The sequence below is a fragment of the Equus caballus genome, chromosome 13 (assembly GCF_041296265.1).
Source record: "Equus caballus isolate H_3958 breed thoroughbred chromosome 13, TB-T2T, whole genome shotgun sequence".
NCBI classification, from domain to species: Eukaryota; Metazoa; Chordata; class Mammalia; order Perissodactyla; family Equidae; genus Equus; species Equus caballus.
Window position 1 is genome coordinate 31,621,199 of NC_091696.1, and position 24,109 is coordinate 31,645,307.

The window sequence follows — 24,109 nt, forward strand, 5'->3', positions numbered from 1 at the left end:
TGGAAAACATGGGAAATGGTACATGCGATCCCCTGGAATCCTAAGGACAAAATGTGTTCCTGCCTCTGATAGCTAATTTTACTGAGAACCTATCACATGCTGGGCACCATTCTGAGGGCTTTAGAGGAGTAATTCATCTGATTCTCACAGCAGCCCAATGGGAAGGTCCTACTACTCATCTCCACTTTACAATGTAAGAGTCTAGGCACTGAGATGAAGTAACTAGCTTCCCCGAGGTCACACGGCTGGTAGGAGTCATCAGAATTGGAACCCCCTCCATCCTCCTCCACAAGCTCTGCTCCTTCTACTCCTCTCTAGAATGAGGAAAGCTCTGGATAGCACCAACACAAAGAGAGGGAGCAAAAAAGAGTCTAAGCCTTTGTCCTGGTCTTTCAGGGTTCCCATCTGCAGGCTTAAAATGAAATCTCCATCTCAAAGGAGGCAAGAGGCAGGACTTCTCAGTGTGCGGGTTCACTGGGGGGAGTTTTGCGGTGGCAGGGGGGTGCTGGACTGAAACAGATCTGGGCCTTCTCCCACACCTGGGCTGCCCATCAGGGACACTTGACTCCCCACGCCTTGGCCTCCACGTCTAATAAAGGACAGTGATCAGACTAGATCCAAAGTCACTCACTGGCTCAATCTAGCCCACAGACGTTTGTCTGCTCTCCAGAATGTTAAAAAAAATTTTTTTTCAGCCAACGTTGAAAGCTTGGGAGAGCTCACATTTGAAAATTCTGAGTTCTGGATTCTTTTAAGAAACTGAAAGATCTGGCAACACAGCACTTGCATTCCTGCCTGACAACAGTTGTCAGGAGCTGAGGGCAATGGCCTGCCAGATGGCATGGTGCCTTCTGGTTCCCTGTCCCCAGCTGTCTCCCTGCCACTGAGGTCAAGTCCAAGTTGCCATTTATCAGCAGCTCTGAGAGGTCTTTCGCTAGCAAAGATGAAAGTGAAGGTTCACGTGTCCACATCTCCAGCAAAAGGGAGAATCAGCAGCAACAGCAGCAGCAGCATAAGTGCTTACATGTGTAAGCCCTGATTAAGGGCTTTGCATGTATTAATGCACTTAATTCTCACAACCACCCTAGGAGGTGAATACATTTATTATCACTACTTTAGAGATGATGGAGAGATAGAGAAGGCCATATGCTTCAAGAAGTTAATAGGCAACCTCAGGTATGCAAAGTGTATTTAGGTGTTGAGAAAACCCTACACAAAGCAGCATAATGAAACCAACCCTGGCCACTGCAGCCATTTATATAACCTGCCTGGTTCCTGCAGGCTTCTAAACTTGTGAACCCTGCACAGGATCCTCTGAGTTCTGAGATACATCAGGATCCTCAAAATGGGATCCTGGACAAGATCTGTCAAGTCCCTTCCAGTTCTAACCTTCCATGATTTTAGGTGGGTTCATAAAATGTATCTAATTTGCCTGGGACTCCTTAGAGAGGAAATACATAAGCACAAGGCATTCCGAGTTCACTCAGAACTTAGAAAAGTGTCGTGCTCCCCAGAGGGGTCCTAGGATCGGTGACCAGACATCTGTGGTGCTCCAACTCCCTGCCAGGTGCTGCATTCACCTGTAATTTCCTATCCCTGAAGGACACATTAAGTCAGAGGCTGTCTCCAGAGAATCCACCAGCCAAGGGTGGTCAAGGTAGTATCAGGCTCCAAAACGAGGCAGGAGGTGGGATTGACAGTGACTTCACTGGGACAGGAAGTTAAGGGAGGATGGGAATGCTAACTGAAAGTACAGGGAGAACAGAAGAAAAAACAGAGGCTGTGGGGTACAGTAAAGGTAGCTAGGACAGGGCATATCATTGGGACTGGGCTGAACTACTCCAAAGGACAGCATCTGGGGGAAGCATCCTTGTCCACTAGAGAAAGAGGAACCAGCCAAGGTCTCTGGAAGGTTGGCCTGGAGGCTTGGCTACCAGGGCCTTTTCTTTGTCTGTTCTATGGAGACGGGTCAGCAATTCACTAAGACACAAAATCAGTTCTTCTCTGTCCTGGTTACAATGTCAACCCAGCAAACACGCACGGGCATCTCCCCGTGTCAGTCTTTGGGCTAAGCGCTGGGCATACAAAGGAACAGGAGTGGGTCTCTACCCGCAAAGAAGGAGAAAGGCATGGAGCCCAATACCTGTGATATACCGTGCATGAGGGGCTATGGAATCCCACCACGCAGGAGTTAACTCTGCAGGTAACGGTAGTCACTGTACTCTAAAGTGTGGAGGTGACTTGAAAGAAGGGCACAGCTGGCAGGGAACACAGCAAGGGCAAGCCACGGAGGTGGGAAAGAATATAGTGTGCTCAAGAGATGGCCAGCTTTCCGTGGTGGCTTGGGCAGGGGTTGAAATCTCAGAGGCCTGCAGGGTCAGGCCAATATTCTCAATGCAAAAAGTGAGCACTTGATGACTGGCACCACCAGCCAGGTGATTTGGTCAAATTGTCATCACATGTCCAAAGTCAAGGAGGTGGCCAGTGTTCAGTGCTGGAGGACCGGGGTTGTGTAGGAAGGCAGGCACGGTTGGGCTAAAGCACCCTTTTATCAAGAGACTCAAAAGTCCAGGTTTGTATGGGAAATCACTATTTTTAAATACAGAAAAACATATCTATGAATCCCATTTAGCCCAGTATCAAACCTCTGGGCATGACAGTGGGTGGGTCAGTGTCTACAGATCAGGCTGGACACCAGCAGATTCACCAAGGGATGGGGCAGGGGAGGGAAGCTGCTTCCCCAGGGAAATTCTGATTAAAGTTGCTACATCCACAGGGCAATTGTTAAGCCCACAAGCGGCAGGCTGTTCAAAATCCCCCGGGGCATCAGTAGTCAGTCCAGTGGCACTGAGGACCTCTGACGCTTTCTCATTCTTATATAAAGTGCTCTGTAAATAGCTCCGAGCTCCTTCCACGCAACCATATTGCTCTGTGTAAGCCCTCTCCTCCATGGAAACGGGAGCAGCCACAGGGTCAGATCCTGAGGGAGCTGAGAAAACAGTCAAGGGCAGTGTCTTTTAAACTGTGTTTCTTCTTCCACCAGTGTAATGCACAGGCCTCACCTGCAGCCTCCCTCCCCAGGTGGGAGAACCTGGCCCTGTGGCAGGGACAGGTTTGAGAGAAGTCTTTGATGACATGCTAGAGAGTAGACTTGATTCGGCTGAGTCCTGTTCCTGCTACCTACTAGCTGTGTGGTGTACAATGGGCACAATTACAGTAGTCATCATTCTGAGCCGTGTGAAGAACCAAATTGGATCCTCTATGGTAGGAGTCATCAAACTTTTCCTGTGAAGGGCCAGATAGTAAACATTTTTGGCTTTGTGGACCATATGGACTCTGTCACAACTAGTCAACTCTGCCAGTGAAGCATGAAAACAGGCATAGACTGTTTGCATGCATTCATATGCAAATAGGCATAGCTGTGTTCCAATAAAACTTTATTTACAAAAGCAGGCAGCAGGCAGAAAGGGAAGGGGAAGACCTTCACAAATGTTATTTCCTGGGGACTCCCATGTTGGATTGTAGATCTGGCTTTCTCACCAGACTATGAAGTTCTTAAGGCCAGAGAATATATTCTCTCCTTTTTTTTTTTTTCAGATTAAAACTAAAAGAGTAAGTATAGCACAGTACGGTGCATAATGAAGTCCACCAGGATTTTCAAAATTGTCCAAGTTAATACTAGAGCAGGACTGTAACTTCGAATGCCGATGGGGCCCAGGCAGGTAGCAGACGCAGCGAGGGAAGCCCATCAGGGAGGTGCTGTGGTGAACTGGAAAGCGCACCTCCCTCCCAAAGTGGGCATCTCCACCTAGCACCAGCTGTGAGGAAACCGTTGCCAGGCAGAATTGTAATTCGATGTTAAAAGACTTTATTGATATTTTTAAGAAAATACCGTAATCAGACATTTATGAGAAATCTTCCAATTTTTCAATGTTGACAACTAATTCAAAAATTTTAAAAAACAAAACATCATGGGCCAAATAGACATGCATGTGGGCTGACTCAGCCACGGGCTCCCAATTTGTAACATCTGATATAAAGAACTCATTTTCAGGGGCTGGATCCCGGGCACAGACTCACATACCACTCATTAAGCCATGTTGTGGCAGCATCCCACATAAAATAGAGGAAGATTGGCACAGATGTTAGCTCAGGGTGAATCCTCCCTAGCAAAAAAAAAAAAAAATCAACTTTACAGAAAAGTTTTGAGAATAGTATAATGAACTCCCATCTACCCTTCACCTGGATTCAATCAAATTCATCTTTTTTTTTTTTTGAGGAAGATTAGCCCTGAGCTAACATCTGCCACCAATCCTCTTTTTGCTGAGGAAGACTGGCCCTGAGCTAACATCTGTGCCTATCTTCCTCTACTGTATATGTGGGATGCCTACCACAGCATGGCTTGTGAAGTGGTGCCATGTCCGCAGCTGGGATCCGAACCCCAGTGAACCCTGGGCCGCCGAAGTGGAATATGCGAACTTAACTGCTGTGCCACCAGGCTGGCCCCTCAAATTCATCTTGATATTTCTGGATTCCGGTGCACAGAAGGCACTGAAATGTTGTAGAGTCACTGAACGAATGCCCTAAGGAAAAATAAGCAAAACATAATGTGCCAAATTCCTGTACGCTAAAATGACAGGGTGGCGTGAATGCTGAAAAATAACGAGAAAAGGAATGAATCCAAGAGAAGGATGGGAGCAAAGAGGACGGAAAACAGAACTAACACAGAGGCTACATGGACCACACCTCTATTTTACCTGCTGAATGCTTGCTTTATTTTATCTTATTGTTATTTTTTGCTTGGCTTACTTCAAGTAGTAAGAGACAAATCACCAGGAGCCCAGGTAAATAGCACACAAGAACAAACGAGACCAGACACGCCAACAGTGTACTTTCAGCAAAACCTTACTAAATCAACTGTCACCTATTTTGCAGTTTGGGATTATTTAGACAAGCTAGGCTAAATTTCACCTTGGCATTATTAATTCTTTGAGAAAGTTTGCTAAGCAAATGAACAGTATAAACAGGGGAAATGTTGACTATTTGCTCTGGGAGGAGCAAAAGCAAACGATCAGCTTTAAACTCCTTTCTAATTATATTGATGTGCTGATCTTTTGTCTAATTATTATGTTCCTCGAAAACCGAGTAGAAATATATTTTTTTTCTAAACCATCTCATATTTTAAAAGCACTGGAGGAAATTCGGCTTTAACATAAAGGTGAACATTTTCACAAGCACAAGACGCACACACCACCAAAATGTCAAATGCGGGGTTTCCTTTTAAACAAAGAGTGAGCTAATTACAAAGATTATTATTTGGTAGAGAGCTGCATCAGATTCCCTCCTCCCTCTTTGGGAGCAGTGTGGAGGAAGTCAACCCTTTTGCAGATAGTTAGCTATCATATAGGAGTGCTTTTTATAGGCTAGGCTTGGTGTTAAGTGTTCATGCATAGTCTCACTGAATACACAATGATAGAGTCACCAATGGATTACCAAACAAAACAAGGTAAGCTTCATCATTATTTCCATTTTATTGACAGGAAAACTGAGGCTCAGAGAGGTCAGAGTACACAGCTGAGATTCAAATCCAGGGCTATATGGCCCCCAAAACAAATAAGCATTACACTACACTGCAGCGCAGAGCCAGAGAGAACCCGCCCAAAGTCAAAACCAATGGGCCAGGAAATATGTTGTGAAAAGCTATGGTGATTCGGACATGCAGAATAAACCAAACTACAATCCAGTATGGGGATGTTTGCTAGATATTTAAGCCTTTGTGGGTTTAGGAAGTAAACATCTTTCAAATAAGGCCAGGCTTGGCTTATCTAGCTGGCTAGAATCACAATTCATCAAAGCATGCTTCACTTTACCCAATAGATACGTGCCCATAAAATTGTGTATAAATCAAAGTTTTAAAAATTGCAATGGAAAAAGGGATCCTTTGAATGCTAAATCGAATCTTAGGGCAAATACTTTCTTAAAGAGCACAAATTTTTCCTCCATTGGGCCATAATAATGCTCTAGGAGTGCTGAGATGACAACAATCAGAAGTGACCAAGCAGGTTTCTTGAAAATGGTCTACAGCAATGCTTCTCAAAGTGTGTTCCGCAGATCCTGGGAGGAAAAGGAGTTCCCAAGGACAAAACTATTTTCATCATAATTCGAAGACTTTTTCACTGTGTTGACATTTGCACTGACAATGCAAAAGCAACAGTAGGCAAAACAGTTTGTGGCCTGAGTGGCTACAAGGCAGTGGCATCAAACTGTCTTAGTGGTCACTATATTCTTTACTGCCATGTAGTCACAATAAAACAAACAAAGAAAAAATCATTTTCACTTAAGAACGTCCTGATGAAACAGTAAAAATTAATTTTATTAGATCTCAGCCCATGAGTACGTCTTAATATTCTGTGTGAAAAAATGGGAAGTCTACTTAAAGCATTTCTGCTACAAGCCGGAGTACAATGGTTGACCCCAGAAAACACCTATGCGATTTTTTGAGTTGCCAGCTGAACTAGCCACATATTGTGCAGAATGTCACTTTTACTTGAATGAACAGCTATTAGACAAACTATAGTTATTCAGACTTGGGTATCTGGCAGACATTTTCTCAAATATGAAAGAAGTAAACCTGTCACTTCAAGGAAGCAACTGACAGTATTTGTTGCCAATGGTAAAACTCAAGCTTCCAAGTTCTCTACTTGTTTTCACTACCTTGAGTTTAATAGCTTCCTAATACTTAAGCTCTTTTTAAAAAATGAGATAGGTGGTGGTATTAATGAATATGATTTTGTTGATATTGTGTAATGATATGCCATTTGATACTGTGTAATGAAATTTTCAATGTCAACATTTGGAAGATTTGCATAACTCAGTGAATTAACATTTTCCAAATGACCAATGCCTAATGTTACAAAATCCTACATGGGTAAAATATCCAATCAAAAGGCAAGATAAACCAATGGATTTTAATGTAACAGAGTTCAAAAGTTCACTGATATGGTTTCAGATGCCACATTGTGACTAACCTTCAAGAAACTACACTTCTTAAGTTTTGGTACAGTATCAAAGAAGAATGTCTACAGGCATCTGAAAAGGCAATTAAAATACTCCCTGTTTCAACAACATATCTGTGTGAGGCCCAATTTTCTTCATAAATCAGTGAAAATAACAACACAACAGTTTGGTTACTGAAGCAGAAATAACAGTAGCTATTTTCTACTAAACCAGACATTGAAGAGATTTGAGAAAACGTAAAACAATGCCATTCTTCCTACTAATTTTTTTTTCGGGGGGGGAGAATAGCTGTTTTTCATTAAAAGTATTATTTTTATGTTCAGAAATGATGTGTTTATTTTTATTTTTAAATGAATTGATAAATGAATGTTTTAAGATTTTCTCAGCTTTAATTTCTGGCATGGTAAATAGCACAGACATAACAGACATAAACAAAGCTCTTCTGACGTAAGAGCATAAAAGTGTCCTGAGACCAAAAAGATTCGAGAACTGCTGCTCTATAGCACCATTACGTTGACCTTTCCACAGGGCAAACTGGCAAATGACATTTTATGGTACCTCTGAAGTACAAAGGGCAAAGACGTTAAAAGCTTAAAAGCACATAACAGATTGTTCAATTAAAACAATTTTTTTCCACATAGCATTCCAGAAGTGAGGGACAGTGGTGAAATGAGAAAAATGATCTGGATTCTGGCACAGACCCTACCAGTCTCTCTAGACATTAGTCTTCCCATCTACAAAATGAGATATCAGAGTAGCCTATCTTTACATTGCTTCCAATTGTCAATTCCATGATTCTAATCCGGGACCCCTAAATGGTGACCCACAGGCTGCACCTGGCCTTCAGACTGATTGGCTGTCATGGTGTTTTGACAAGTGCCCCAGGAAAATAATTGGTTGGAGCTGAGTGAGAAGCTTCCCTTTCTGAAGGGTAATTGATCTTCAGTCACAGCCCAATCTAGCCCACTAGGCTGGCCTCTGGAGAGATCTGCATTTGCAGCCTCCGGAATGAAGGGCCTTAAAACCCCTTCCAAACTTCAAACTCCACAATTCAGCTCCAGAAACAGAGTATCAGGGTTCCTTACTCTGCCACTTGCTTGCTGTTTGACTTTGAGCAAGTTACTTAACTTCTCTGAGCCTCAGTTTCCTCATTTGTAAAATGAGATAACAACACTGACCTCAAAGGGCTGTTACAAAGCTTAGCCAGGCGTTGCTTGACAACACTTAGAGTTCCTGCGACCACCCGCCTTACCAAGTCCCATTTCTCAGTAGCCAATGACTGCACTCCCCATGATGACGCTTACCCCCATCCCAACTTCCATATCCCACAGTGCCACATCCCAGGACACACAAAGACCCTCCTCAGATGTCTACTTCTCTTTGGCCACTCTAAACCCCTTCACTGAGCCCCCGGTCAGTACCGGGTTCCTACACGACGGCAGCTCAGCACAGAGACCAAACCACTGACCACTCCCCCCAGCCTCTTCTCCCCATCCCGGACCGCTAACGCTCCCTTTCCCTTAGACCAGAGACCACCTTAGGTCAGGTAGTGGTGGTCCAGGCGTCTGTGGCCTAGGATTCTGCCCGGAGGGGCCTCAAGAGGGATGGGAGAATAACTGCTGGACCTCCCGGAGGGGCCCATGGACACTCACCGTCCATCCCTAGAGGCGGCGGTTCCGGGTGCCCGAACCGGAAGCAGCCCCTACACTGTTTGCAGTTCCCCTGGTTACTGCAGGCTTCCGGACCAATGGCGGTGGAGCCTCACTGACTGAGCCCGCCCCACAGGGAGTGACGTCACGCCGGCGCGCTGGAACTCTTCCTGCGATCTTCGCGTTCGACCCGCCTCCCTGAACTGCCCATCGTTGTGCGCAGGCGCGCCGGACAGAGGCACTGGGTGGCCTGGCGCGCAGGCGCCCCGGGCGCTGCCAACTGAAGCGGCAATGGACGCGCTGGAGTCGTTGTTGGACGAGGTGGCTCTGGAGGGGCTTGATGGCCTGTGTCTGCCTGCGCTGTGGAGCCGTCTGGAGACGCGAGTGCCGCCCTTCCCGCTGCCTTTGGAGCCCCACACGCAGGAGTTTCTGTGGCGGGCCCTTGCCACGCATCCGGGCATCAGCTTCTATGAGGAACCTCGGGAGCGACCCGACCTCCAGCTCCAGGACCGGTCAGGGGCCTGGCCCTGCGGGCGGGCGGGCGGGCGCAGAACCCGGGGTCTGATGGAGCTGGAGGAGGGGACCAGGTTGTGACCGCAGGGGGCGGGAAAAGGAGTGGAGCCGAGGCAGGACAGGGAGTCCGATGGGCGGCGCGGTCGGAGGCTGATTTGGGGTCCCTCTGGCCTGGCCAGGGCCCAGGCGTCTAATGGAGTTGAGGGTCATCTGATGGTGTCCCATTATGTCCTTGTGTGTGTTTGGGGTCGTGGTGAGCAGGACTGGGGGGTTATTCCTGGCGCTGTAGAGGATATCATTGGAGCAGGAAGGCAGTTCAGATCAAGACTGGAGACAGTTGAGTTTTTCAGACCTTTATGCAGCATCCTTTCAGTGCCAAACTATTGAGCCTGAGGCAACTGGAGATCTACATAACAGCAAATGTAACAATAGCTAGCATTTACTGAGTGCTTATTATTGGCCTGGTACTCTTCTAAAATCCTGTTCTGAGAGCTTCAGGAGATTGAACTCACTGGATCTTCACAGTGACCCTATGAAGTGGACGCTGTTATCTTCCCCGTTTTGCAGAGGGGGAAACTGAGTCACGGAGATTAAGTAATCTGTCCAAAGTTATGGAGATTATAAGTGACTGTTGATTTGAACACAGGCCATCTGTCTCCAGCATCTGGAGCCATACCTTGAGAAAGAGGAGAGGTTTCCAGAGGTAATTCTGTCCAAAACAAGACTTAAAGGTTGGATTTAGATGGCCACTTGGCAGAGTATTCTGGACAAAGAGCAGCAAATGTGAATGCTTGAAGGAAGAGAAATAAGTTAAGTTTGGTTGAAGTGTAGAGTTGCAGGTAGAGAATGAGAAATAATGGTTGACACTTGTATATATGCTTATTGTGAACTGAGACTGTTCTAAGATTCTGACATATAGCAAGTTATTTAATGTTTACAACAACCTTAGGAGATGGGTATTATTATCCCCATTTTCCTGAAGAGAAAATGAAAACTGGAGAGGTTGACTTCTTCAAGATATTGACTAGCAAGGGCAGAACCCAGAATTTGAATCCAGGAAATCTAGATATAGAATCCACTCTGCCCTTAACCAAATTGGACTGGTGAGGTAACAGTGGTCCTTTAATCCATTTAGAGTTTATCCTTTCTCAAAAGAACAGTTGGAAGCCACTGAAGGGAGGGTCAGACTTTGCAAAGAGCAAAGGTGAGAGATTTGTAGTAATTCAGTCAGAAACAACCAGTCATGATTTGACTTACCATAGTGGGGGTGAGAATGAAGAGAAGGAGTGAATGGAATTAAGATATATGAGGTAGAAGAATCAAGAGGCTTTGGTGACTGATTGGATATGGGATATAAGGAAAGGTAGGATTCAGGGATGGTGCCCTTCCTTTCCTCGTTCCTCCTGTTTGGGCACCTGAGTGAATATTGATGCCCTTCACTGTGGTAGGGAACACAGAAGGGCAGCACGGTGGTTGAGTCTGAGGGGAGGTGGGGAAGGTGCTGAATGTACTTCGAGACTCATTTGGTTCAAGGTTCCTAGGAGTTATGCAAGTGGAGGTTCTGTTTAGTAAACATCTGGCTTCATGGAAGAGAATGCAGGCCAGAGGGAGGGACTGAGCTAGACCTATGGAGTTAGCCCATATGCTTGGTAATTAAAGCTGTCGGCTAGGATCATCCCTGAGAGTGCAGTGTGATTGGCAGCCTTAAGACATGGCACTGAGGTGTACCTGCATTTAAAGGCTGGATGGAGAACCAGGAGCCTTCAAAAGAAGACTGGGAAGGTGTGACTGGAGAGGTAGAGGACGGAAGTCCAGAGTGGTGTCCTAGAAGCTGGGGAAAGATGTGATTTGAGAATGGAGGGTTAAGTAGTACAGAGGTCACAGAAAAGGCAAGGAAGACAAGGGTCGAGAAGTGTATATGGGATTTAACCTAAGCTAGACTAGAACAGGATGTGAGTAAGATTTGTAAGGAAACTTGACAAACTTGGCTGACTGGGTAAAAGAAGAAACAAGTCAAAGATGTCTCCATGGAGTTGATCCGAGGCAACTGGGGGAATATGATAGCAAGGAAAAGGAGGGACTTTACTGGAGGTGGGGAGAGACAATCAGACTTTGGTTTTGAGCTCATTGAATTTGAGGTGTTCGGTAGACAATTGAAGACATAGGATTGGTGTGTGGGTAGAAGGACAGGACTGAGGATTCAAAGATGAGAATTGCTAATAAGCGGCACCAGGTTTGGAGAGAAACCACAAGGCCATGACTCGGGCCAGTAAGGTGGTTCTAGTTCCAGCATGCAGCTTCTGGGGTGGATTTGGGGGATCCTGGAAAGGCCTGTGGTCTCTGGGATAGCGAGGTGGGAACCCTGCTTGTCAAAATGAGCTGCACTTGTAAGGCGGGATGAGTGATATCACTCCTTTTCTCTGATCTCTACCAGAGGCTGTCAGAAGAACAGGCCAAGCATGTGTGATTTCTGAAGCTGAGTTGTGGTTTGATAGTTGTGTTTTCTCCCTTAGGTATGAAGAAATTGATTTGGAAACTGGAATTTTGGAGTCCAAGAGGGACCCGGTCCCTTTGGAGGATGTCTACCCTATTCATATGATCTTAGAGAATAAGGATGGCATCCAGGGTTCATGCCGGTACTTTAAGGAGAGGAAAAACATCACCAATGACATCAGGACCAAGTCTTTGCAGTCCCGTTGTACGATGGTGGAGGCCTTTGGCAGGTAACTGGTTTGCACCATCAGAAACTCATGGGAATCTTCCTGCTTTGAAGTCAGGGGTGTAATCAGAGTGCCAGGACTGGTCTGCGGCCTCAGCGTCAGTCAGACTGCATCAGCCCTGAACTAAGCCAGTCCTCTACTTTCTTCCTTCTGCCCCTTTGGGGCTAATTTTGCTCGGCGGGGGGGAGCGGTGGGGGAGCCTGCCTTTCTCTTCCCTTTGTGTCCACTGTCCTAACACAGTTGGGCAGAGCAGGCAGCCATCATTTAGATTGGTGCATTTTGTTACCTTGTCCGGGCTGGACCCTGTGCTGCCCAATGGTCCTTTTGTGAGTCTTCAGTGAGGGTCCCAGTTTCTCAGGGTGTCTCAAGCCCCTACCCCCATTCCCACCTCCCTTCCTACTTTACAGAACAGGGGAAGCTACCAGTGTGAAACCTCCTGACTTCCACCTTTCTCCTCAACGTGCAGACTTTTCCACATTTCTTTCCCCCTCCCTTGTCTCAGAGAAGACAAGAAACAGTGGCCCTGTCCAGGGCTGTGATCTGGATGCTTCTCTTCCCTTTTTCCCCTCCTCCCCAGCCCAGCTCCCATTCTTCATGCTCTTTCCTACCTCTGTCAGTTAACTGGTCTTTTCGCCTTTGTTTTCAACTTCTGCCTGTCTGCTGGTGCTTTCTCCTCAGCACATTAATTTGACTCACCCGTCTTACAACAGGTCTCACAACACCCGACGTTCTCTTGACCTTGGATCCCCTGTAACTGTAGCTTTCTCTGTGTCTCTGCGGCCGTGCTTCTTGGAAGAAATAGCTGCACTCACTCTTTCTCCCTCTCCAGCTCCCCACCGCTCCTCTGCCCACTGCAGTCCTGGTTTCTGACTTTATTGCTTCACCACAGTCTCCTGTTAACAAGCCGGTGGGCACTGTTAGGCCCTTCCTTTCCTTGACCCTTCTGTGCCATCAGGGACTCTGGAAGCTTTTGTCCCTGTGGCTTTCTGTTTTCCTAGTTGACCCTCACCAGCTCATTTGTGGACTCCCCGACTTCCTTCCACCCCTTAAATGTTGGCTGTTCCCAAGGGCTCTGTCTAGTCCCCACACACACCCCCAGGGCCATGTGCAATATTTAAATAACCGACTCCTCTTCCTCAGTGTGCCCAGAATTTAGAGCATCACTCTCCTTCACCCCAAACCTGCCTTCTCTTCCCTTTCTTTCCTTCTTTTGTTTATTCTGGTAAGAGGTGTTCTCATGCACCTGGCTGTGAAAGCCATCAACTTGGGACTCTACTTGGGCCCCTTCTCTCCCTGACTTCTGCATTCAATTGGCCACCAATTCCTATGACTAGACCTTCTAACTTTTTCTCAAACCCCCTTTGGCCACAAATTAATGCAGTAGTCTCCTGGCTATCTGTCTTCTTGCTGTCTCTCCTATTTCTGACTTTCTACACTGCATGGAGGGTTTTTTCTAAGATGGAATTGTGATGGAGGGTACCCTGGTCCCCAAGTGCAGAGGTGTCAAACTTGCCACATCTGCCCCACAGACCACTTTGTTTAACCAGCATGGTTTTTTTTGTTTTTAATTTTATTCATTGCTAGTATTTAAAAGTCTGGATTTCTAGGGGCTGGCCCGGTGGCATAGAGGTTAAGTTCGTGCGTTCCGCTTTGGTGGCCCAGGGTTCATGGCTTCCTACACACAGCTCGTCAAGCCATGCTCCAGCAGCATTCCATATACAGAGTAGAGGAGGATTGGCACAGATGTTAGCTCAGGGCCAATCTTCCTCACCAAAAAAAGAAGAGAGAGAGCGAGAGGGGAAGAAAATCTGGATTTCTGGCTTCTCTTGAAACATCATGAGGTCTAGCTGTGCTGGGACTGAATGTTTACTTAGCAAAGTAGGCTGGAGCCATGGGCCGTGTCCCGCCCAGTTCACTACACCTGCCAGCTGCCTGCCCTGCTGACCATGGCCCCTCAGGCTCTTTAGGACCTGGCCTCTGCCCACCCAGCTCTCTGACCTCGGTCCCCTCAACTTGCCTGACTCTTCACTGTGCTTCTGCCTGAACACCTTGGGCTTATTTCTGCCTCAGGTCAATGTCACATGCTGTTCCTTCTGCTTATAATGTTCCGCCTCAGCTCTTCACAGCTCTACCTCCTTCTCTTTATTCAGCCTTCAACTCAGCTCCTCAGAAACTGTCCCTGTTGCCCAGGCACCATCGTATTACTCTTTTTGTTACCAAAAATGACCTTAAGTGTTTATGTCACTTTCCTCACCAGACTATAAACTCCTTGAGGGCAGAAACTCTGTCTGTTTTGTTCATAACTGTATCTCTAGGATCTAGAATGCGCCTGGCACAAAGTCTGCTCCTAAAATTGCATGTTGACTGATTGACTGTCCTATTGGGTTCGAAGTTGTGACCCCTGACCTATGTCATGGATTCCAAACTCCCCAGTGTGATACCACAGAAGTGTTCAGCATGTGGGCTCCCGCTGACCCCTTGAGCTTTTCTTCCTTCTGCTTTCTAGCTTGCTGCCACGTGTTAGACTTCCTGGCCATGCCACACCTCTCACCTCCCAGAGCACGCATGCTCCTCATGCCTCTGGAGCCTTGCAGCTTCTGCCTCCCTGCCCTTCTCCCCATCTCCCACCCAGCTTACTGTTAACTCAAGAATCATCTCCTTTGAGAGCTTTCTCTAATTACTATGCACACTATTCATACACATAAGCTTGAATTGGGGCTCCTCATATATGTCATTTCATCGCCTCGACCACCAGAGCTGTTCTCTGTCAGGGCAATTAGTGAACCATAGTATAATTGTTTATCTTCTTGTGTTTCTCTTTCAGTAGACGATGAGTTTCTTGATACCGTTTTTATTTATCTTGGTATCTCTGATACTTTGCATAGTCCTTAAGTGGTATTTGATAACCTATGTGGGGACCACAGTCAACAAATTAGGCCTAGCAGGAGTCATTGAGTCCACTAGTTGGAAACTTTGGAATTATGATAGTACAAGGTAGTAAACAAATCTGAGTAAATTTAAACAGCAGCAAACCAGTTCCTCTATTTTCAAACTTTTTTTTCCTAACTGACATCTTCCAGTTTAACTTAGTCAGCCTGTTTTGAGATGGGAGAGCAAGATCCTAAGTTTGTGACATGCAGACACAGCAAGTGGACTGAATCTCTTTCACGTGTATTCATAACCTAACATTCTTTTTGAAGACGGACTACACAGACTTCCGTGACTCTGCAGAAGACTAATTATAGGTCACAAACTATGTGAAGAAAGCCATAGTTAAGTTAAATGAAGACCTCTTCTTTTTTCTTTCTGCCTTCTTGGTGGGAGAAGCCAAGTCATCTGAGTGGGGCAGGAGGAAGGAGAACAGTCAGACTGAATGGTGTGACTGAAGACAGACCCTGTGGCCAGGTGTCTGGAAATAACAGGCTAGGAAGCGGAGATGCTGGCTCAGGGTGGGAGGGGTTGCACCCTCGGTCACTCGTTTATCTGGGAAAGGGTGCTCTTCTAAGTGGGTATATCTCGATGCCAAGGAGTGAGTGAGTGATGGGTTCTCTGCCAGCACACCCTTGTGGGATCTCTGCTGCAGGACCTGGACCCCGAGGGGGTGTAAATGGAGTGGGCTGATCTGCCCAAGCTGTCCACTTAATCAGCAGGTAAGGCACTGCCCTAGAGCCCCAGTCTTAAGTGGTGCCGACTGTTAGGCTTCAGCAGAAGAATCAGTATTCTCAGTGAGGGGTGTGTTGAAGTGCCTTGCTGGAAAGTGTTTTTGCCCTTATTTTTCACACACCCAAGTCAGTAGGAGGAACTAATGATTTGTCCAAGGCCTGGTCTTCAACAGACTTCAGGTCTGCCAATTGCACAGTTCAGTATTTTTGACTCTGAAGTTTATCTGTCCAGTTCAGTAGGCTAGTTCATTCACTTAATGAATATTTACAGAGCCCTTACTGTGCACCAAATCATTCTAGGCCTGAGGATGTCCTGGTGAACAAGTTGACAGTGTGTCCCCTCTTGCAGTGCTAATATTTGAAGAAGGGAGATAGACGAGAATGTCTGCAAAAAAAAATGACCATTTCAGAGAGTGCTAGGTGCTGTGAGGAATGTGGAAATGGTCGGAGGTGGGGAATGGACTCTGGTTAGCATTTTGGGGAAGGTCTGAGGAGTAGACGTCAGAGCAGTGACCTGAAGGATGACAGGGAATCAGTCACCTGAGGCCCTGGGGGAAGAGTAGCCTGGCAGAGGGAATAGCTTGTTTCAGGACAGGTGGGCCCACTGTGGGTGACGGCAGAGCAGCGGAAGGTGCTGGGCGTTCCATGCCCTGGCGGGGCGTTTGGGTTTTGGTCTGAGTGCCCAGCAAGGCCTGGGAGGGCTTTAAGCAAGGAAATAACCAGATTGGCTCTGTTCACCCTGAACACTGCAGTTCTAAGACCGAAACCTCCTTAACTGGGAGACTGTGAACCTCTCAGAAGTAGTAGAAAACGGTGATTCTCCAAGGTTCTGCTTTTTCATATTTCGATTTTCTTAAAATCAAAGTTATTTCTTCGTGTGGTTGTTTCCGATTTGCAGATGGGGGAAGAAACTGATCATCGTTGCCTCCCAGGACATGCGGTACAGGGCCTTGATAGGCTTGGAGGGTGACCCCGACCTGAAGCTCCCCGACTTCTCCTACTGCATTTTGGAGCGATTAGGCCGGTCCCGGTGGCAAGGGGAGCTCCAGCGAGACCTCCACAGCACTGCTTTCAAGTAAGGGGATGACTTGCTTCTCTGCTTTAAATGGTAGGGCTCCCTGATCGTGCTCTGCCCGCAAACGGGCCTGCTGACGTGGCCTTCCCATTCCTCTCATCCCTGTCGCCAAGGAGACCATAATCCATGGTGATTGGGAGCGCAATCTTTCTTTTTGAGCAGACCCTGGGGTGACCCTGTCATTTATTGTCCAAACCAAACATTTTGAGAGTGGAAAGTAGAGCTGACCAGGTGGGATGCTGAGGCAATGGGCATTATTGGGGACCATCCGGCAAACCAGGATGTATGGTCACCCTGGTTATTGACCACAACGGGATTAGAGATCCATATTTGATCGTCTCCTCATTAACCCCTGTAGTCTCCCACCCCAGCAATCCCTTCCCACTCCACTCCCCTTGCCTCTCCTGGAGGTCTGGGGCAGGCTCTTAGGCTGAGGCATGGCTACTCTTTCCAAGGCTGTTGTCTCACAGCGACTGCTTTCTTAGATTGGCTGGGTAGGAGGTGTGTGTGTGTCTCAGTTATTTATGTCCAGGTGACAGCTCCTACATTGTGGAGTGAAAGCAACCAGCAAAGCAAAATGACAGCCCACACTCTTCCTCTCCTGCAGAGTCGATGCTGGGAAGCTGCACTATCACAGGAAAATTTTGAACAAAAACGGGCTGATTACAATGCAGTCACATGTGATCCGATTACCCACTGGGGCCCAGCAGCACTCAATCCTCCTCCTCTTGAACCGGTTTCACGCGGACAGGTACAGTGTGTAGAAACCAAAACACTTTGTTATGTCTATATTTCAGCCATGTGGCCATGTTTTATGCCTTTAAAAATCATACAGGCCAAATCAGAGTATGACTATAGGTTTTCTAAAAGGATACGTACTATCTGTTTCTGATTGTGAAAATAAGTCATGTTTATTTAGAAAATCTTGAAGTTATACAGAAAAGAAGGAAAAGTACCTATAACCCCACAGCCCAGCAATAGGGACTGTTAACATTTTGGTGAAATTTTTTGGGAGTGTAAAAATAAAAGTAAATAAGTCAAATTTGATTTGATATGGTGACAGTTGAGATTGAATTGTATCCATTTAAAATTGGCGTGTTTTTTCAACACACAGCCATCATAATCACCGTATATAGATGAGATGGTAAAGTTCTGCCAAATGATTACTGTGCATGATGTTGCTATTTAGCTGTGTATCATAGTCCAGATAATATAGCAAGGTAGTAAAATAAGCACATTCCCTTCTGAGGACCAGTGAGTCTCTGGGAGTGACTGTCTGGGAGTCTCTGACTGTCACCCTCCCTGTGGGAGTGACTAATCACCTGGCATAAAAAAAATGTTCCACCACCCTGCAGAGAGGCCTCAGCCTGCGCTTCACCACCCCAAGTCGTCCTCTGTGGGAAGGCAGAGACCAGGCGGGGAAGGGTCAAGCTGGTGCAGAGCCTAGGTTAAGTGACCCTTGGTAAGCTGGGAGCGCCCCAGTGCCTGGCCAGCAGTGCTCCGTGGGGGAGGTGGGAGAGTTGGGAGGCAGAGGGCAGACCCCTTCCACGGACCACAGGGAGCAACTCTGCAGTTCTCCTCTGGCCAAATGGCAGAGACCTTGCCCTTTACCCAGTGGCCAGGCCCTCCCTTTAAAAGAGAGGTGGGATGAACACTCAGGATTAAGTGTAAGTTTTAAAGTTTGTAGTGCCCGCTACATAGCACGGGGCTTGGTCCAAAGAAAGTGCTTGATATACGTGTGTAGACTGACTGTTGACTAAGGATTTCCAGGAGTGAAATGTCTTTGTACTCCTGTTAAAACTCTGAATTTGTCTTCAACCTATGTTTTGGAAATACTACATTAGAATCATGCTTCGAGAATTTGCATGTTAATTATTTGGTCATACTATCTATTGATTAAATACCTTTATAACCAAACTCATAATTAGTGTTTAGCCTATGATCTGCAAAGAACATAGGGTGGCAGCTATGGGTAGGAGAGAGAACAATGGACTAAGTCAAGATCTATACTTAAATCATTGCCCCTTACTTGGACAAAGTCACTTGACCTCTCTGAACCACTGTCTCTTCTTCTGTAAAATAGCCATGACACAGTGCTTGGTACTAGTTCATACGCAGTAAATATCCATGTCATCATTCATTCTTTCATTCATTGAAAGGCAATGAAAATGGAGAAGTGGCTGCAGTCTCTGGATCCCATACATATGCCCTTCCTGACGCTAGGCCTGTGGGCAGTTAAAGCCTGGTTCACCTTCCCCAGCCGTACTGGCCGCAAGGCTCCTCCCTGCATCCCCCCGCAGCCTCCCCCAGGCACACACGGTCAAGAGGCCTTTTGCTCTCTTTCATGGTTTCTTAGGTGGCTATTAGCTTGGAAGCATTTATGATGATATCCGCTTCACAATAAAAATAAGGATGGAAGGTGGCATCAATCTCACCGGTGAAGTCAGAGTAGAAAGCAAGGCTTCAGAAGCGGAGACATCATGATGAAGTGAAGAGAGGACTGGATTCAGAAGGAGACCTAGGTTCATGTCTTGGGCCAGAATTTTAGAGAAGCCTGTTAACTTCTTTATGAAATAAGGAAGTCCTTCCTCACCAGTGATTTATAAGGAAATATGTAAGGTGCTTCCTAAACTTTAAAGTATTACAAAAATGTAAGGCATTTTAAAGAATAATTAAAGTGTTAGCCACAGAGTCTAGTCTGTACACAGCTGCTCATTAGGTGCCCTTGGCTGTGTGACGGAACACTCAGAGCCACTGTCTCTCCAGCTGTAAGGTGCAGGAGTTGGGCTGGATGATCTCTGAGACCTAAGACCAACATTCTGTAGCTTGATATATTGTCATTTAGGTCTTACCTTGTCATCTTTGAAAAACAGGCGGTCTTTAGCAATAGGTTTGAAAAAATGAACTGCTGTGTGTTTCTCACAGGAGGAGCAAGTACGACATCCTCATGGAGAAGCTTTCCTTGGTGCTGAGCGCCCGGAGTAACCAGATTGAGACGCTGGGAAAGCTGAGGGAGGAGCTGGTGAGCTGCCGGGGCTTCCTGTGTGTGGGGCTGAACTGATCTGTAGCACGGCGTGGAGATCTTGATCACGGATAGATTAGATGAATTGCAATTGAAAGCCCTTTATGGACTTGACTATCCCTAACCATGAAATAAGGGGGATTTTCCTTTGTTTTACAGAATGAAAAAGTGCTCAGTCCCTAATTTAAATCCTTCTTCCTCTTGACTGACTTCTGCTGTCCCCTGGAGTTTGCTCTAGAACCTGCTATAGAAGTTCACGTGGAATACTTTTGTAATCAAGCTTGTAATTTTATTCCCACTGGTTTTATACTGAAATAACAGTAACTGTACTGAGAAGGAGGCGAGACAACATGGGGAAAAAAACAATTATTGATCTGCTTTGTCTTCGGGCCCAGGAATAGAGGCAGTGATGCAGTGAGAGTGACAGGAAGGAGATGTGGAGGTGACGTTGCTTCCAGTCTCGTCTCAACAGTCCTCGGTCAAAGTTAGGAGAGAGCCCACATTGGATCTGGGGAAGAAATAAAATTGCCCTGTAGCTTGAAGAGCAGGACTTAAAACTTAAAATTTAAGATTAAATGCTTTGGGTAATAGTAATTAGTCCCTAAAGAGACGTGGCTTGGAGTCTGATTGTAGACACCAGGACAGTCCTTGTTGCTCCTCACCTTTGCTGTGTTGGTGAGGCGCCAGTCTCTGATTTCACTGTATGGAGGGGAAGGAGCCTCTTCCCTATTGCTAGATTCAGCGCATGCCCAACTCTCCTTAAAGCAGAGGTTACAAACCAAGGCTTGTGGGTCTGATTTAGCCTGTACATTGTTAAAAATAAATTTGACCTAGCATTTTTTTAAAAATTGGGATTTCACATAAAAATCTAGGTTTCCAGCTTCCCTTGAAATATCAGAAGCTCTGGCAAGCCTGGGCCTGCAATCTCTCAAGACAACAGTTAGCTAGAGCTAGCTATGCACTAGCCAGCTTCCCCCAGAGCCCACACTTCTGTCATCTCTCAGACACTGAGGCAGAGGGTCAGTGCCATTTGTCCTTACATGGGCACTGCTGTTTGTGGTAGGAGAGAAATATTTCTCTATCTGGGTCTTTATCAAAAGTGGAAAATAAAAGGTAGACTGATAAGGCCTCTTCTTTAGAGACCCTCATGGAAATGAAAATTCCTACATGCTTAATGAATGGATATCTGCCCACTTTGTTCTTTATATTACCTGTCCAGCCCATGCAGGCATTGGAGATTGAAATCCTCTGTCCTACTCAGTCAGTCGGGGCTGGGAAAACCAGGCTAGTCTGGTCACAGGTCAGCACTGTGGACTAGCTAAGCAAGAAGATTTGACTATTACAGGACATTGTTTCATTTATTCATTCAACAAACACTTTAGTGAGTGTCTACTTTGAGTCAGAACTGTGTTCCACAATACAATGACAAAAATTAATGAGGGCGACAAATGTCACACTGTCGTGGAGAAGTCTAATTGGAGGGGCAGACGTGTGAACACACTTAAGCTAGAGTGCTCCTTAGACAATGTGTCTGAGCTCCATGAAAGGAGATATGTGCTTTCTTCAGAAGCTGGGGAAAGCTTTAAAGAACGAGTCACTGTGGAGCTGGGCTTTGAAGATTAAGTGTTCCCAAAGTGGACAGAGGAGAAAAGGCATTTCAGGCAAAGGAGAATGGCTTGAGCGAAGGCATGGAGTTGTGGGGGTCCATGGGATGCTTTGGAGGTCGACAGTACTCCTGTGGGCAGTGTGCATGGGTGCGAGCAGTAAGAGTTGTGGCTGGGAAGAAAGTGGGGCCAGATAAGAAAAGTCTCAAGTGCCAGGCTGAGTTGGGACTTTAGTCTTTAGCTGGAGTTAGAAGAAGAGAAGAATGTTTAGGAAATGAACTCATGGGTGGAAGAGAGAGAGATTGGAGGTGGGCAGCCAGGTGGATGCTCTTGCCTCAGGCCGGGTTGGTGACCCCCAGCACTTGAATTGTTTGAGGTATTTTGGAGGTGACACTGGCAGGACTTGGTGAGTTACTGAAGCCAGGCTGTGGAGGTGAATGAAGGAGAAGGGGTCTTGTCTCGCTTGAGCTATTCTCCTTGCTGAAATGGACTGAGCTTGAGAGCAGGCTCATGAGAGCAGGCGCTGAATCTGTCTGTTCACTGCTGAACCCCCCCCAGCCCATGAGGACAGTGCCTGGCCCACGGTGGACTCTCAGTAAATATTTGTGAATGAATATATGACTAAAGGAGAGAGCACAGAAGGAGGAACAAGTATGGGTGAGGATGGCATGTGACAAACTTGATTTTAGGATTTATTGAGTATGAAGATCTTCTGGGATGTTCACTTGGCGGCTGAAAATAGGAGCAGAGAGACTGAGCAGGATTTAGTGAATAATTAGCCTATTGATGAGGTTGATGCCGTGAATACAGATGCTGTCTTTTTTTTTCGTGGTGGGCTCCTACTACTTCCTTCTCTTATCACTGGGCAGGTTGTGAGAGTCTTTGATTGTGTGAGTCCCAGAAAGCAGGACTACATCATCCTCCCTTGTTTAGGATGTTCCAGGGCTTAGGACCATATGTTGAAGGCTGGGGTTTGATGGATGAGTTTCCAGAGATTCTTTCCATGATTCTGGGGGCATGGCTAGATTAACGATAGATGCCATTTACAAGCCAATGGGCTTGAGCGCACCACGTGTGAGTCATCTGTATTTCCTTGATAGCAATATGTTCTGCTGCCCAATGGCTAGAGAGCTGGCTGGTCTGAGAGCTGATCACACGTATGTGGCAGTGGCAGCCCACCAACATTTGCTCCCTCTCCCTCCCCCAGAGTCTAAGAGGAAACCCGTAAGACTCAACTAATAACTGGAAGTCGTGAGAGCCTCCTGTTCAGGCCATAACTTACGGCAGTGGTAACTTGCCTCACTATTCCAGGGGTTGCAGAACCAACAGCCAGCAGTGGCCAGGAGGGCGATATAAAAGAGTGAAATGGGCCAAGTGTAAAAAAATGTTTTGATAATCAGTATGGATTGAAGAAATATCTAACTTTCCTCTTAACTGCAGTAGGAGAAAAGCGGCACAAAAATGGTAATAAATTGGAACTGACCTTCAGCCTCAGTGTGCAAGGGTCTCGTGGGAGCGTGAAGGCCGGGCCTCTGGAGACGGGTGTGCCGTCTGGTTGGAGTCGGCTCCCACCAACTGCTGCTGGGAGGACCTGCGGTCCTAGGATTTGTTGCTAGTTCTTGTTATTCAAGGGAAGCAAAAATGTGGATTTTTGTATGAAATCTCTCACTTCTCAATGTTGGCAAATAGATTACTTTTGTAAAAACACACATAGATGAAAAACATGGCCCGCTCTGTAGTCTGCTCGTTGGTGGCTCCTGCAGTTAGGATGCACTTAGGATCATTTTGGTTGTATGACCTTGCAGAAATATGAGTGGTAGGGTGGATGTACTCATTGTCATTTTGTTGAAACTTCACAGATAGGCTAAATTAAAAAAAAAAATTTTAATTTAATTTTTTTCCCATCTCTGCCACTGCCTGTTGGAGAAGTGTGTGTGTGTATATATATTGATAATTAATATGCTTACTTGGTAAAAAAAAAAAACAAACCAGAACGATATGAAAAAATGTACAGTGCAATCTCCTTCTGTCTCTACCCCCATCTGCCTCATTCTCACCTTTACATACCTTTTCAGGATCTCTTTAGGCAAATCTCTTTCCCCCTCTCATAATCAAAAGGTAGAATCCCTTAAATATTGCCCTAGACCTTGTTTTGTTCCCGTGACAGCATAGCTTAGCAGTGTTTCCTCGTCAGTACTCTCAGTGTTTCCTCATTCGAGATAGTCAGTGAACTCGGGTCCTGAACTTGTGTTCGTCTGCGTGGCTCTTTGGTAATTTCAGACGCCCTGCTCGTACCTAATAGGAGCTTTTACATTTTGTTTGGCAGGGGCTGTGCGAGAGGACGTTTAAGCGTCTGTACCAGTACATGCTGAATGCTGGCCTGGCAAAGGTGGTGTCTCTGCCCCTACAAGAGATTCACCCTGAGCGCGGACCTTGTAAGACAAAGAAAGGTGAGGGCGCCCTCAGCCTGTGTCCCCTGGGCTACATGGACAGCTCTCACTTCTCCCTCTAAGCTCCAGCCTGCCTTTCTTCTCACATTCTGCCTTGCCATGGGATGGTTTCACATATTTTGTCAACTCTTTATTCCTTACTGCCTGGCTCAGGACCTGCTGTGTCAACAGTGCTCAGGAAATGTTTGCTGGATGAAAGCAGTTCTAACTCCCAGCAGACATCTCTCTGTGGATGTCCTTCCAACACCTCAAATTCATGGCGTCCAAAAACAAGTTCCTGTTCCTCTTACACCAAGCCAGTATTCATTCTTCAGCCAGCATGTGTTAAGTACCTAAACTGTGTTGCATGATCTCATTATCTAGCCCTGCAAGGTAGGTGGTAGTGTCACCATTTTAC

General features: G+C 46.3%; 2 protein-coding genes across 22 annotated transcripts in view; one reads left to right on the top strand and one right to left on the bottom strand.

Annotated features, from left to right (window-relative positions):
• Positions 1-8,763, bottom strand: part of KATNIP (katanin interacting protein) — a 202,902-nt gene extending 194,139 nt beyond the window's left edge. For 5 of the 21 annotated variants that reach the window (XM_023616083.2, XM_070230859.1, XM_070230852.1 and 2 more), the window contains exon 1: positions 8,670-8,750. In XM_023616083.2, coding sequence (XP_023471851.2) covers positions 8,670-8,676 — 7 coding nt within the window. In that variant the 5' untranslated portion in view covers positions 8,677-8,750. Of the gene's footprint in view, positions 1-8,669 lie in introns of all 21 variants that reach the window. The other 16 variants (XM_070230865.1, XM_070230867.1, XM_070230856.1 and 13 more) reach the window with 7 other exon arrangements.
• Positions 8,345-24,109, top strand: part of GTF3C1 (general transcription factor IIIC subunit 1) — a 79,613-nt gene continuing 63,848 nt past the window's right edge. Inside the window, exons 1-6 of the mRNA XM_023616077.2 lie at positions 8,345-9,178; positions 11,693-11,902; positions 16,460-16,636; positions 17,244-17,387; positions 19,562-19,658; positions 23,589-23,712. Coding sequence (XP_023471845.2) covers positions 8,958-9,178; positions 11,693-11,902; positions 16,460-16,636; positions 17,244-17,387; positions 19,562-19,658; positions 23,589-23,712 — 973 coding nt within the window. The 5' untranslated portion in view covers positions 8,345-8,957. The remainder of the gene's footprint in view (positions 9,179-11,692; positions 11,903-16,459; positions 16,637-17,243; positions 17,388-19,561; positions 19,659-23,588; positions 23,713-24,109) is intronic.